Below are 14,657 nucleotides of genomic sequence, written 5' to 3'. Positions count from 1 at the left end.
ATATAACCCTGTATACACTGTACATGTACATCTATAGCCCTGTATACACACAGTACATGTACATCTATATAACCCTGTATACACACAGTACATGTACATCTATATAACCCTGTATACACTGTACATGTACATCTATATAACCCTGTATACACTGTACATGTACATCTATATAACCCTGTATACACTGTACATGTACATATATATAACCCTGTATACACTGTACATGTACATCTATAGCCCTGTATACACACAGTACATGTACATCTATATAACCCTGTATACACACAGTACATGTACATCTATATAACCCTGTATACACTGTACATGTACATCTATATAACCCTGTATACACTGTACATGTACATATATATAACCCTGTATACACTGTACATGTACATCTATATAACCCTGTATACACTGTACATGTACATCTATATAACCCTGTATACACTGTACATGTACATCTATATAACCCTGTATACACAGTACATGTACATCTATATAACCCTGTATACACACAGTACATGTACATCTATATAACCCTGTATACACAGTACATGTACATATATATAACCCTGTATACACTGTACATGTACATCTATATAACCCTGTATACACACAGTACATGTACATCTATATAACCCTGTATACACACAGTACATGTACATCTATATAACCCTGTATACACTGTACATGTACATATATATAACCCTGTATACACTGTACATGTACATCTATAACCCTGTATACACACAGTACATGTACATCTATAACCCTGTATACACTGTACATGTACATATATATAACCCTGTATACACTGTACATATATATAACCCTGTATACACTGTACATGTACATCTATAACCCTGTATACACACAGTACATGTACATCTATAACCCTGTATACACTGTACATGTACATCTATAACCCTGTATATACACACACAGTACATGTACATCTATAACCCTGTATACACACAGTACATATACATCTATAACCCTGTATACACACAGTACATGTACATCTATAACCCTGTATATACACACAGTACATGTACATCTATAACCCTGTATACACACAGTACATGTACATCTATAACCCTGTATACACACAGTACATGTACATCTATAGCCCTGTATATACACAGTACATGTACATCTATAGCCCTGTATACACACAGTACATGTACATCTATAGCCCTGTATACACACAGTACATGTACATCTATAACCCTGTATACACACAGTACATGTACATCTATAACCCTGTATACACACAGTACATGTACATCTATAACCCTGTATACACACAGTACATGTACATCTATATAACCCTGTATACACTGTACATGTACATCTATATAACCCTGTATACACTGTACATGTACATATATATAACCCTGTATACACTGTACATGTACATCTATAGCCCTGTATACACACAGTACATGTACATCTATATAACCCTGTATACACACAGTACATGTACATCTATATAACCCTGTATACACTGTACATGTACATCTATATAACCCTGTATACACTGTACATGTACATCTATATAACCCTGTATACACTGTACATGTACATATATATAACCCTGTATACACTGTACATGTACATCTATAGCCCTGTATACACACAGTACATGTACATCTATATAACCCTGTATACACACAGTACATGTACATCTATATAACCCTGTATACACTGTACATGTACATCTATATAACCCTGTATACACTGTACATGTACATATATATAACCCTGTATACACTGTACATGTACATATATATAACCCTGTATACACTGTACATGTACATCTATATAACCCTGTATACACTGTACATGTACATCTATATAACCCTGTATACACTGTACATGTACATCTATATAACCCTGTATACACAGTACATGTACATCTATATAACCCTGTATACACACAGTACATGTACATCTATATAACCCTGTATACACAGTACATGTACATATATATAACCCTGTATACACTGTACATGTACATCTATATAACCCTGTATACACACAGTACATGTACATCTATATAACCCTGTATACACACAGTACATGTACATCTATATAACCCTGTATACACTGTACATGTACATATATATAACCCTGTATACACTGTACATGTACATCTATAACCCTGTATACACACAGTACATGTACATCTATAACCCTGTATACACTGTACATGTACATATATATAACCCTGTATACACTGTACATATATATAACCCTGTATACACTGTACATGTACATCTATAACCCTGTATACACACAGTACATGTACATCTATAACCCTGTATACACTGTACATGTACATATATATAACCCTGTATACACTGTACATATATATAACCCTGTATACACTGTACACCTGCTGTGTACAATCTCCATACTCTGTGGAAATACTGACCTCTTATTTCTTGTTTTCCATTTCCATTAGACCTATAGGACCTGTGATGACGTCATAGTCACGTGATGCAAACAGCCACCTGTGTGGGTGGAGTCAGGCTACGGATTGTGCCACTTGATAACGTAAAGGACCTGTGAAAGATGTCAGGACCACGTGATCATCCACGTGGGGGGGGGGGGGAGTCACACCAGAGGCTGCTGTGACCCTGGTGTCCAGTGATGGCGTGTGCCAATACAAGCAGTAACTTATTGCTCTCAGGTTCCAATTGTATCAGCATCCAATATAGAAGTAAGGAGGAGAATTTTGGATTATCATTGTATCTTCCATTCACTGTCCCTCTGAACAGTGGTGCGCAGGTGCACAGTTGCCGAGCGCGTATCATGGTGCGCCGAGCACGTATCATGGGGCGCCGAGCGCGTATCATGGTGCGCCGAGCACGTATCAGGGGGCGCCGAGCGCGTATCATGGGAGCGCCGAACGCGTATCATGGGGCGCCGAGCGCGTATCATGGGACGCCGGGTACGTATCATGGGAGCGCCGAGCGCGTATCATGGTGCGCTGAAGCGTGGTTAAAATGTAAAGAATAAAACGGTTTATAAGGAATACGGCGGTTTCTGCAAATAACGAAGTTATGCTCCGGCATCCGCTCACCCTGACCTGGTGCAAGGTATTTCAGGGTTATAACTGCCATTATAAAGTGGAAGGTTTCCTTTAATGCAATGATATATAAAGAGGGATCTTCTCAGAGATTATTATTGTAATTATGGAGACAATTTTTATTATTGTTATTAATCATCGTCTCCATAATGACAATAGTAATCTCTGAGAAGATCCGTCTCTATGTATCAGTGGGTTAAGTCTGTGTCACAATGTAACAGTAACAGCTCTTACTTACCAAATACCAAATTACCTGCCAGGTAGAGGCTCCTGTCTCTATGGCATCGGGTCTGGGGTTCGAATGCTGGGCAAAAAATTATTTAAAGGGGTATTCCAGGAATCAGCATAATTCATATACAAATGGGTCCTTATATGTAATTAGTTGCTATTTAAAATTTTGCTCCCGTTAGTAGAAAAATGCCGGTGACATAGACTGTAATGAAGAATTAAAATGCTACCGGCCCTTTAATCAGTCCGTTAATTTCCTCCGCGCGGGCATGAAACCTGACGTCCACCTTCTTTACCTGACTTTTTTTTCTTCTCCTTATTCTAGTCTGTTCTGTACAGACTACAATTAAGGTAATGTAATGGGAGGAATCAGTAACACAGTGGGGGTCATTTACTAAGGGCCTGAATCGCGTTTTTTCGTGGGGTTTCCCGAAAACTACCGATTTGCGCCGAATTGCCCCGGGTTTTTGGCTCACGCGATCGGATTCTGGCATGCACGCGATGGAAATCGGGGGGTGTGGATGTCGGAAAACCGGACGGATTTGGAAAAACCGGCATATTTTTTTAAAAAATGTGTCGCTCGACATGCACTTACCTGCACCCAAGATAGCTTGGTGAACTCCGATGGACTTCAGCGCAGCAGCGACACCTGGTGGACATCGGGCGCAGTACCTTAGTGAATCGCCGGAAGACCCGAATCAGCGTCCGAGAACCCGCTGCTGGATCGCGAATGGACCGGGTAAGTAAATCTGCCCCAGTGTGTCCCAGGTATCTGGAGCAGGGATCTAATCTCTTTCCGAAGTGTTTGGCTCTTTATATCTCTGGTCATGTGATGTCACACAGGTGCACAGCTTGTTATATCCCTGGTCATGTGATGTCACACAGGTGTACGGCTCATTATATCTCTGGTCATGTGATGTCACACAGGTGCATGGCTCGTTATATCTCTGGTCATGTGATGTCACACAGGTGCATGGCTCGTTATATCTCTGGTCATGTGATGTCACACAGGTGCATGGCTCGTTATAGCCCTGGTCATGTGATGTCACACAGGTGCAGGGCTCATTATATCTCTGGTCATGTGATGTCACACAGGTGCAGAGCTCTTATATCTCTGGTCACGTGATGTCACACAGGTGCATGGCTCGTTATATCTGGTCATGTGATGTCACACAGGTGCATGGCTCGTTATATCTCTGGTCATGTGATGTCACACAGGTGCATGGCTCGTTATATCCCTGGTCATGTGATGTCACACAGGTGCAGGGCTCATTATATCTCTGGTCATGTGATGTCACACAGGTGCAGAGCTCGTTATATCCCTGGTCATGTGATGTCACACAGGTGCAGAGCTCGTTATATCCCTGGTCATGTGATGTCACACAGGTGTATGGCTCGTTATATCTCTGGTCATGTGATGTCACACAGGTGCATGGCTCGTTATATCTCTGGTCATGTGATGTCACACAGGTGCATGGCTCGTTATATCTCTGGCCATGTGATGTCACACAGGTGCAAGGCTCTTTATATCCCTGGTCATGTGATGTCACTCAGGGGCACGGCTCGTTATATCCCTGGTCATGTGATGTGACACAGATGCACGGCTCGTTATATCCCTGGTCATGTGATGTCACACAGGTGCACAGCTTGTTATATTCCTTTTCATGTGATGTCATGCAGGTTCTCAGATCATTTTATTCCTGGTCATGTGATGTCACACAGGTGCATGGCTCGTTATATCTCTGGTCATGTGATGTCACACAGGTGCATGGCTCGTTATATCTCTGGTCATGTGATGTCACACAGGTGCATGGCTCGTTATATCTCTAGCCATGTGATGTCACACAGGTGCAAGGCTCTTTATATCCCTGGTCATGTGATGTCACTCAGGGGCACGGCTCGTTATATCCCTGGTCATGTGATGTCACACAGGTGCACAGCTTGTTATATTCCTTTTCATGTGATGTCATGCAGGTTCTCAGATCATTTTATTCCTGGTCATGTGATGTCACACAGGTGCATGGCTCGTTATATCTCTGGTCATGTGATGTCACACAGGTGCATGGCTCGTTATATCTCTGGTCATGTGATGTCACACAGGTGCATGGCTCGTTATATCTCTAGCCATGTGATGTCACACAGGTGCAAGGCTCTTTATATCCCTGGTCATGTGATGTCACTCAGGGGCACGGCTCGTTATATCCCTGGTCATGTGATGTCACACAGGTGCACAGCTTGTTATATTCCTTTTCATGTGATGTCATGCAGGTTCTCAGATCATTTTATTCCTGGTCATGTGATGTCACACATCTATTACTGGGAGGGGCTAGTGGGGGGACATATATGGGTGGAGGGACATCCATTGAAGAGGAGGCTCTTGGTGACATCAATTGCTGGGGGACATTATAGACCTCAGTTTAGAAATAACTACCAAAAGAACATGAGACTTGCCACATCCGTTATAAAACATATAAATTTATTGTTATCTCATTAAAATGAACAAAATCAACAATACGGGTGAAAGCCTAAAAGCAAATGCCGGGGCCGCAGGACCATACAAATAATACATAGTATAGACAAGTGCACAGAAACCGAAGTACAGACCAAAAATAGCCATAAAGTGCAAGATACAACCCATAAGAGGGCAAAGCGTATTACCTGCGATGAAATAACGGACCGCGCTGCTCGGCACCAGCCCCGACGCGTTTCGGTCACAGACCTTTGTGAATCTGGGAGATTCCAACCACATTAAAAAGGGCCCAATCATAGATCCAGTATAATGTAGACACATGTAATGGTCACAGGCGGTAGAATTATTTTTTCTTCATTTCGCTGGCTTCAATGCATATTTCTTCGAAACAGTAAATACTGAAAAATGGTAAATACCCGTCCTTTTCCTTTGCCTGAAGCCTTTGAGTCTTAGGGTGATGCCACACATGGCGTTTTGAAACCGTTTTTGGTCCGTTTTGAAGCACTCTGTTTTTGTCCGTTTTTTATTGCGCAAATTCGGAAAACCTGTCAAAAACGGATGCGTTTTTTATTGCATGCATTTTTTAACGGATTGCTTAAAAACGAACCAAAAACGGTTTCAAAACGCCGTGTGTGGCATCAACCTTACTCATTGAAAATTCATTGGGGCATATTTACTAAGGGCCCGCAGACCGCATTTCTGTCGGGTTTCCCAACTTTTTATGTTTTGCGCCGCATTTAACAGGGGTTTTTGTCGCACGCAATCGCACCGGCTTTCATGCGACACAAATCGGGGGACGGGCCGGCAGACGATCCAAGGGATTCGGACAAACTGCAGGACTTAACTTTAAAATTGTGTCGCACTTACATGCACCGGGAAGAAGATGGTGAACTCCGGCGGACCTGAGCGGGAAGCGACACATGCAGGATATCGGGCGCACGCTGTAAGCGAATCACGGAAGCTGTGCGTTCTTGTCAGGTAAGTAAATGTGCCCCTTTATGTTTGGTTCCGTCTGATTTTTGCCCCAGTATCTCCTGTTCTTACTGTCAGTATTGGTGTGGGGTGGCATTTATTTCGAGGGCCACAAAGCCCATGTGCTCTCCTGTAATATGTGATCATGGAGCAGAGCGTCCGGTTGTTATCAATGTTCTCCTGTAACAGTATGTTTGTGATCACATGATGCCTCCATGTAGGATGGGGAGGAGTAGAAGTCCCTGTGCAGGATACGCCCCCTACGACTCACCAAGTATGCCAAGTAAGATAACAAAGTTGATTTTATGGGGATGTGAGGGAAAAAAAAAATGTAGTTTACTAGGGCTCTATCGGAAGCCGTCACAGCTGAATTTGTGAAAAAATGTAGTGACAGGTTTTCTTTAAATAGTTTTGAATGATAACAGTGTCGGCTCTGCTGCATATTGGTGAAGCTGAATGATGAATATAATATGATGCATGGATTTCCGCCCTTGGCGGCCCTTGTGGTCAGTCTATGACACTGCACTTTCCAAGTTCCATGATCCCTGACATAAGTACGGTAGGTATAGACTGGGAGGCCAACATCTCTTTTGGAAAGAGGTAGGTGTCTCTATATATTTCACCACAAGGCTAAGAAACCAGGGTAGTCTTCTGGAAAGTTATGAAGTGTGGTCAGTCTTGTAGCTCCCAATTTCAATAGATCGCCGAGATATCAGGAACTTCTGGAATGATGATCTGTGGGAAATGTCATATTTACAAAGCTATTTACCTACCGGTGGGCAATGGCAAGAAAGGTGACATGTTTGGTTTTTCAAGCTCTAGAGAAGATAAGAAATCGTAATTGCAATGCTTGACTACATGATGAAAAAACACTATGGGGCACATTTACTAAGGATCCACGGACCGCATTTCCATCGGGTTTCCCGACTATTTCAGTTTTGCGGAACATAGGGGTTTTTGGGACACGTGATCAGATTTTGGTGACTTTCATGCGACATAAATCAGGGGGCGCAGCTGTCGGACAACCCGGCTGATTCGGACTGAGTGTGGGATTTAAAATTCAAATTGTGTCGCAAGACAAAGCACTTACATGCACCAGGAAGAAGAAGGTGAACTCCGGGGGACCTGAGCGGGGAAGCAACACATGCAGGATATCGGGCGCACGATCTTAGTGACTCCCCGCACAGCGCATTATACACGGACAATGCACTTACATGCACCAGGAAGAAGAAGGTGAACTCCGGGGACCTGAGCGGGGAAGTGACACATGCAGAATATCAGGCACAGGATCTTAGTGTCTCCCCACACAGCGCATTATACACGGACAATGCACTTACATGCACCAGGAAGAAGAAGGTGAACTCCGGGGACCGGAGCGGGGAAGCCACACATGCAGGATATCAGGCACAGGATCTTAGTGACTCCCTGCACAGCGCATTATACAGGGACAATGCACTTACATGCACCAGGAAGAAGAAGGTGAACTCCAGGGACCTGAGCGGGGAAGAGACACATGCAGGATATCGGATGCAGGATCTTAGTGACTCCCCGCACAGCGCATTATACACGGACAATGCACTTACATGCACCAGGAAGAAGAAGGTGAACTCCGGGGACCTGAGCGGGGAAGTGACACATGCAGGATATCGGGCACAGGATCTTAGTGACTCCCTGCACAGCGCATTATACACGGACAATGCACTTACATGCACCAGGAAGAAGGTGAACTCCGGGGACCTGAGCGGGGAAGTGACACATGCAGGATATCGGACGCAGGATCTTAGTGACTCCCCGCACAGCGCATTATACACGGACAATGCACTTACATGCACCAGGAAGAAGAAGGTGAACTCCGGGGACCTGAGCGGGGAAGTGACACATGCAGGATATCGGGCGCAGGATCTTGTTCAATTGTGGCAGCTCCGAGTCCTTGACGGACAACGCACCTCGGGGATTGCGCAGGGACCAGGTAAGTGATGTGTCCCGATGAGGTTCTTCATTTCAAACAACAATCAAACAGAAGCACCCGATGAAAACTTTTAATGCATTTGACTTCCCTGGAGCACAACATCTGAAGGTAAAACACTTTCCGCTGTCTGAACATTAAAATGAATTTGCTTCTTATGATGAGCAAGAGTTGATCTATGATTATAACATTTCCCACATTGTGAACAAGAGAATGGCTTCTCCCCTGTGTGGATTACCCGATGTTTAACAAGATCGGCCTTAAGTCTAAAACATTTCCCACATTCTGAACATAAGTATGGCTTCTCCCCTGTGTGAGTTCTCTGATGCTTAATAAGATCAGACCTATGACTGTAGCATTTATCGCATTCTGAACATGAAAACGGCCTTTCCCCGGTGTGAGTTCTCTGATGTTTTATAAGATCAGAATTTTTGTTAAACCATTTGCCACATTCAGAACATGCGAATGGCTTGTGCTCCGCGTGGTTGATGCAGTGTTTGACAAGGTCGTATTTCAGGCTAAAACACATCCCGCATTCTGAACAGGAATATGGCGCCTCTCCTGTGTGGATTCTCTGATGTTCAATAAGACTTGATTTCCTTGTGAAACATTTACCACATTCAGAACAGGAAAACGTATCCTCCTTTTGGTGATGCACTCGGTGTTCCGTAAGATAAGATTTTCTTGTAAAACTTTTCCCACAGTCCAGACACGTAAATGGCTTTTCCCCTGTATGAACTACTTGATGGTTAACAGCAGTGGACCTATGGCGAAAGCATTTCCCACATATAAGACATGTAAACGGTTTCTCCCCCGTGTGACTTTTCTGATGTTCATTAAGACACGATTTCCTTACAAAACATTTCCCACATTCCGAACAAGAATATGGCTTCTCTCCTGTGTGAATTCTCTCATGTTCAACAAGAAGTGCTTTCCTAGTGAAACGTTTCCCACATTTGGAACATGGAAACACTTTAGCCCCTTTATCATTCCGTTTAACACTTTCAGAAGAAGAACATTCCTTAGGACTGGACGGATGGATGTATAGATCTCTGCTGTGAAGGTCTGATATAAGGAGCGGGGAAGGATCTTCACTATAGTCTTCTGAGAAATTGCTATATTTTACTTTATAATCTGGAGATAAGAGGAGATTTTCCTCGATGTCTTTGGTGGAGTCATCTGAAATTATAAACATGTTTTCTTTAATATTTAGCCAATCTACATAACTTGCATGCTTTTGTTTTTTTTAATTAAGTTTTGATATTACATACATAGTCACAAAAGACAGACATGAAAAAGAAATAAATACAATAAATATCAAGTCCCCCCCCCCCCCCAACCTTCCTTGAACACTACGGCACCTAACTAATGCGCCTCAGTGATGGTTATGTCATTAGGCCTATCTGGATTCTATTTCCTCCAATAACTTACCATATGCACTCGAGTATAAGCCGAGGCCCCTAATTTTACCACCGAACACTGGGAAAACCTATTGACTTTATTATGAGTATATTGAGTATGTAGCCAGCCAGCCCCCTGCGTTATGTAGCCAGCCAGCCAGCCCCCTGCGGTATGTAGCCAGCCAGCCCCCTGCGGTATGTAGGCAGCCAGCCCCCTGCGGTATGTAGGCAGCCAGCCCCCTGCGGTATGTAGGCAGCCAGCCCCCTGCGGTATGTAGCCAGCCAGCCCCCTGCGGTATGTAGCCAGCCAGCCCCCTGCGGTATGTAGGCAGCCAGCCCCCTGCGGTATGTAGCCAGCCAGCCCCCTGCGGTATGTAGCCAGCCAGCCCCCTGCGGTATGTAGCCAGCCAGCCCCCTGCGGTATGTAGCCAGCCAGCCCCCTGCGGTATGTAGCCAGCCAGCCCCCTGCGGTATGTCGCCAGCCAGCCCCCTGCGGTATGTAGGCAGCCAGCCCCCTGCGGTATGTCGCCAGCCAGCCCCCTGCGGTATGTCGCCAGCCAGCCCCCTGCGGTATGTCGCCAGCCAGCCCCCTGCGGTATGTCGCCAGCCAGCCCCCTGCGGTATGTCGCCAGCCAGCCCCCTGCGGTATGTCGCCAGCCAGCCCCCTGCGGTATGTCGCCAGCCAGCCCCCTGCGGTATGTCGCCAGCCAGCCCCCTGCGGTATGTAGGCAGCCAGCCCCATGTTTGCCCAGCACATAAAAAAAAATAAACTTACATACTCACCTTCTGACATCCCCGATGCTCGGCACTGCTGTTCTTCTGTCTTCTCCGCAATGCTCTCATCACCGCGGCTCCTCTTCTCTATGCTGTAGTAGCCAGCAGAGACCCGGCCATACAGTGACACCGCCGCATCATAGTGAGCACCTGGCATAGCCTCGCCTCTGCCAACTACTGCAGCATAGAGAAGAGGAGCCGCGGTGACAGGAGCATCACGGAGAAGACAGAAGAAGAGCTGCACCGACCATCGGTCCCGGAAGGTGAGTATGTAAGTTTATTTTTTTATAGACTCTTGGCTTTTTTGGCTGCTGATAGATTCCTATGGATCTTCTGAGGTCATAATGAAATAGACAAAATCAGGAGTCTATTTAAAAAAAATTTTGTTTTATCTTTTTAACTTTGACCAGTAGCTTCTTATGAATGGACAGCTCCAAAAACTGTGGGTGGTGTTTGCATTTGTTTTTTTTCACATTTTGAGCAAAATTTCAGATTGTTTAAATTGTCTGTCCACATTAAAGACTCTGTGGACTGTGTAAAATTGTATTTCCCTCCATATCTGGGAGTTAGTTGCTCCTCTTATCATATTCATACCTCTTATCATCCTTTGCAAAACATTCCTTACAAAATTTCCTCCTTCCACTTAAAGGAAACCTACCACTCTAAAATGACATTTATAAGCCAAAAATACCTTGCACCAGCTCAGGGTTAGCTGATGCCGGAGCATATCTTGACTATTTGCATAAACCGCTGTAGTCTGTGTAAAACATTTTTAATCGTTATATTCAAACCCCTCTTCGGCGCACCACTATATAGCTGGGCGCACCATGCGTGCGACCGTGCGTGCACCTTATTATGAGGTGCCGGAGAGCTGGTGACATCACCAAGCTCTCGGGCACACTTGCGCCTGCGCAAAATCTAATTTTTATCGCGGCCGCTTCGAACGTCCGCGCGCATGGTGCGCCAAGCACAAATTGTGGTGCGCCGAAGAGGGGTTTGAATATAACGTTTTATAGCGGTTTATGCAAATAGTCAAGATATGCTCCGGCATCAGCGGGTGCAAGGTATTTTTGGCTTATACATGTCATTTTAAAGTGGTAGGTTTCCTTTAAGGCTGGTCTCTTTGTTGTTTAGAGATATCAAATTGATATAGCGAGTTTATGATTTGGTGTGCTTAATAGTTTTTCTACTATCAATTTAGATAGCTTAACCTGAGGCTATCCATAGAATAGTCAAAAGATGATTCTGAATATTGTAATAATTTAAAAAAAAAAAAAAAAACACTTCTGGAAAAAGTTAATACATCAGCTTAATCCTGTTTAAAAGATCAAAGTGTAGCTGTAAAGTTTATGCAATAGCTGAAAACTAACATTTTTTCCAATGTACATTTATCAGCTTATTACAGCCGTTTGCCTGCTATTGCTCTGCTTTCTGCCGGCCTCGGCCCCTCTTCCTTCATTCTGGTTGGCAAGAAGAAACAGAAGATAACCAGGAGGAGGTAAGGAGTGGGGCTATGCAATGTGCTTGTTATGTCTGTGCTAGTGATGGGAAGTCCGGCTCGACTTAGTGCGCTGGACCATTAGGCTTTGCTCACTAAGAAGAGCCGGCTCTTCTGGCTCCTGAACAGCTCCCTATTACATTATATAATAGGGAGCCTCAGTCCAACTATTCCCCAATTCCACACCACTTTTAACCCGATTTTATCGGTTGAAACGGGGCGTGGTGAGCCTTTAATCAATGGATCCCCAAACAAAAATAGCACGGCACACAGATCACATCCATTTGAAGTCCGTTTTTACTCTAATATTCACAGGCAACCAGCTTGGCTGAGCAGAAACTACATTAGAAAACCATAGTTTTTTTTTTTTTTTTTCTGCAGATGTGGAAAAAAACCAAAACGGATGCAGATACAATACTGAACATGGACATCACACAGCAGCATTGTTTGTGGACGGGCCCATCCAAATAAGCTCTTAGTATGGATGTGTGGATGAAACTGCCTTTGAATTCATCTGTCCACATAGGGTCACAGCTTTGTTGTGAGTCACTAAGGCTGCATTCACACTGCCATATGGGGGACGTATATACGGACTATATATGTCCCCCATAGACGACAATTGGCGCCCCTACGGGAGTGGTACGGTGCTGCACAAGTGCGGCCCTCGTACCCCGTGAAAAGATAGTACATGTCCTATCTTTGCTCAGCATACGGCGCCGTGTTCCTCTATGGAGAGGGGCGGGGGTGAGAAGCGTTAACCCCCTCCTCCTCTCCCTGGCGCCGGCGAATGCCTGCCATGCTACGGTATGGTGGGAAACAGCAGTGTGAATGCAGCCTAACTCTGAGGGCCTGAGATTCTGTATGCTGATTAGCTGGACTGCTTGAGCATGTGAGCAGAGCTCAGCATTATGGGAAGTGAGGGAAGCTGCTCTGGCCTCAGTTCTATTAGCTGATTCACAACCAGAAGTGCCCACCTATTGGAGAGGATTTTAGGCTGGATCTCAGGCTAGGAAGAAGCCAGCAGTATGATAGAAGTACCGTTGGAATTGTTGTCAAAGGCTCTCTCCAGTTATACTAAAACTATTTTTATTTTGCCAGGTAACTTCATAGTTATGCTTTACATATACACATACATTTATGTGCTGTTACATATCCACATGCCTTCTCCACCAGATATGTGTTAATGCCGATACTGTTGTATAGGTGCTATGACTGGATATTATACCTGTATGATTGTATCCTTTTACTTGTATGAGTAGTTTTGGCTTAAATCCACACGTAACACAGGAAATCCTGTGCTTTTTAAAGAGAAACCAGCACCGATGCTACTCCTATACGTTAAAGGAGTGAAATTAATTGTGAATCTGTGACATTATGGATTGAAAAAATCTACAGCATTCTGTAGTTGTTTTACCACAATTTTACTGTCACTGTTGCGCTCATACTATGAGATTGGGTAATGTAGAGGGTGACGCTTGCAGGGGAGCAGGAGGACAATTTCACATACAGCAGGTTTATTCCAGGACATTGTGCAGCTGCCCCACTCATCATCTATCTGCAACATAAATGGCGCTGACAAAGGAGACTGTAGAATGAAAGAAACAGCACAGACAAAATCAAGATATTTTCAGTATCTAATAACTCACCTGTGTCCCTGTTGGCAGGAATTTCATCCAGCTGGGTTATATTCACGTATGTCTCTTCTTCTCCCGTTACGTCTTCAACTTTCATAACCTTATTCACAAAAGAAATAATTACAAACTGAATTTCATGGCTCCAACTAAAGGAACATATTGATCAACTTATTTAATATCAGGAATCTATCTATTAAGGGAGATCTGATGGTAGGGCCCTGATATTTCTTTCCCACATCCTGTAATACTTTCTAAAATAATCTACACCTTATCTACTTAAAGGGGAACTACCGTCATTGTGCCTTCAATTTTTTTTTCCCTCCAATGTTATGTACTATGCATCTGTGGAACTACCAGCCTCAGATATATCTTTTAAAAATGTATTTCTTAGAGTTACTCTCTCTTATTGCTGCCGACCTCCAAGATGGCCGCCACACCATGCCTTGCTGCCAGTGCTCACTCACGAAGTGCACTGTGTGGCACCTGGCTGCGTGTGTCGCTTCCCGCACGCATGATCCCTCCTATAAGTAGAGGGAAGTGTCCTCCCCTCGCTGCTGTAAGCGGTCAAGAGCAGAATTTTGCATTAGTCGCGGGCTCGTTCCCAACTCGTAGCACACA

The 14,657-nt window shown here is 44.2% G+C and overlaps 1 protein-coding gene and 1 long non-coding RNA gene across 8 annotated transcripts in view; one reads left to right on the top strand and one right to left on the bottom strand.

Annotated features, from left to right (window-relative positions):
* LOC140106026 (uncharacterized) overlaps nucleotides 1–14,657 on the bottom strand; it is a 582,332-nt gene that overhangs the window by 34,447 nt on the left and 533,228 nt on the right. The window contains exons 11-12 of one of the 7 annotated variants that reach the window (XM_072130190.1): nucleotides 14,052–14,139; nucleotides 8,791–9,912 (exon numbers count right to left, since the gene is read on the bottom strand). The exons of 5 other annotated variants lie outside the window; for them this stretch is intronic. In XM_072130190.1, coding sequence (XP_071986291.1) covers nucleotides 8,807–9,912; nucleotides 14,052–14,139 — 1,194 coding nt within the window. In that variant the 3' untranslated portion in view covers nucleotides 8,791–8,806. Of the gene's footprint in view, nucleotides 1–2,440; nucleotides 2,570–8,790; nucleotides 9,913–14,051; nucleotides 14,140–14,657 lie in introns of those variants that run through there. One more of the 7 variants, XM_072130195.1, reaches the window with a different exon arrangement.
* Nucleotides 2,644–14,474, top strand: LOC140106176 (uncharacterized). The gene is made up of 3 exons (XR_011850712.1): nucleotides 2,644–2,728; nucleotides 12,303–12,405; nucleotides 12,787–14,474. It is a non-coding gene; the product is annotated as an uncharacterized lncRNA (long non-coding RNA).

Source organism: Engystomops pustulosus, chromosome 11 (genome assembly GCF_040894005.1).
Source record: "Engystomops pustulosus chromosome 11, aEngPut4.maternal, whole genome shotgun sequence".
Classification (NCBI taxonomy): domain Eukaryota; kingdom Metazoa; phylum Chordata; class Amphibia; order Anura; family Leptodactylidae; genus Engystomops; species Engystomops pustulosus.
The sequence above is the reverse complement of the archived record's forward strand: the minus strand, read 5'-3'. Positions and strand labels throughout refer to the sequence as shown.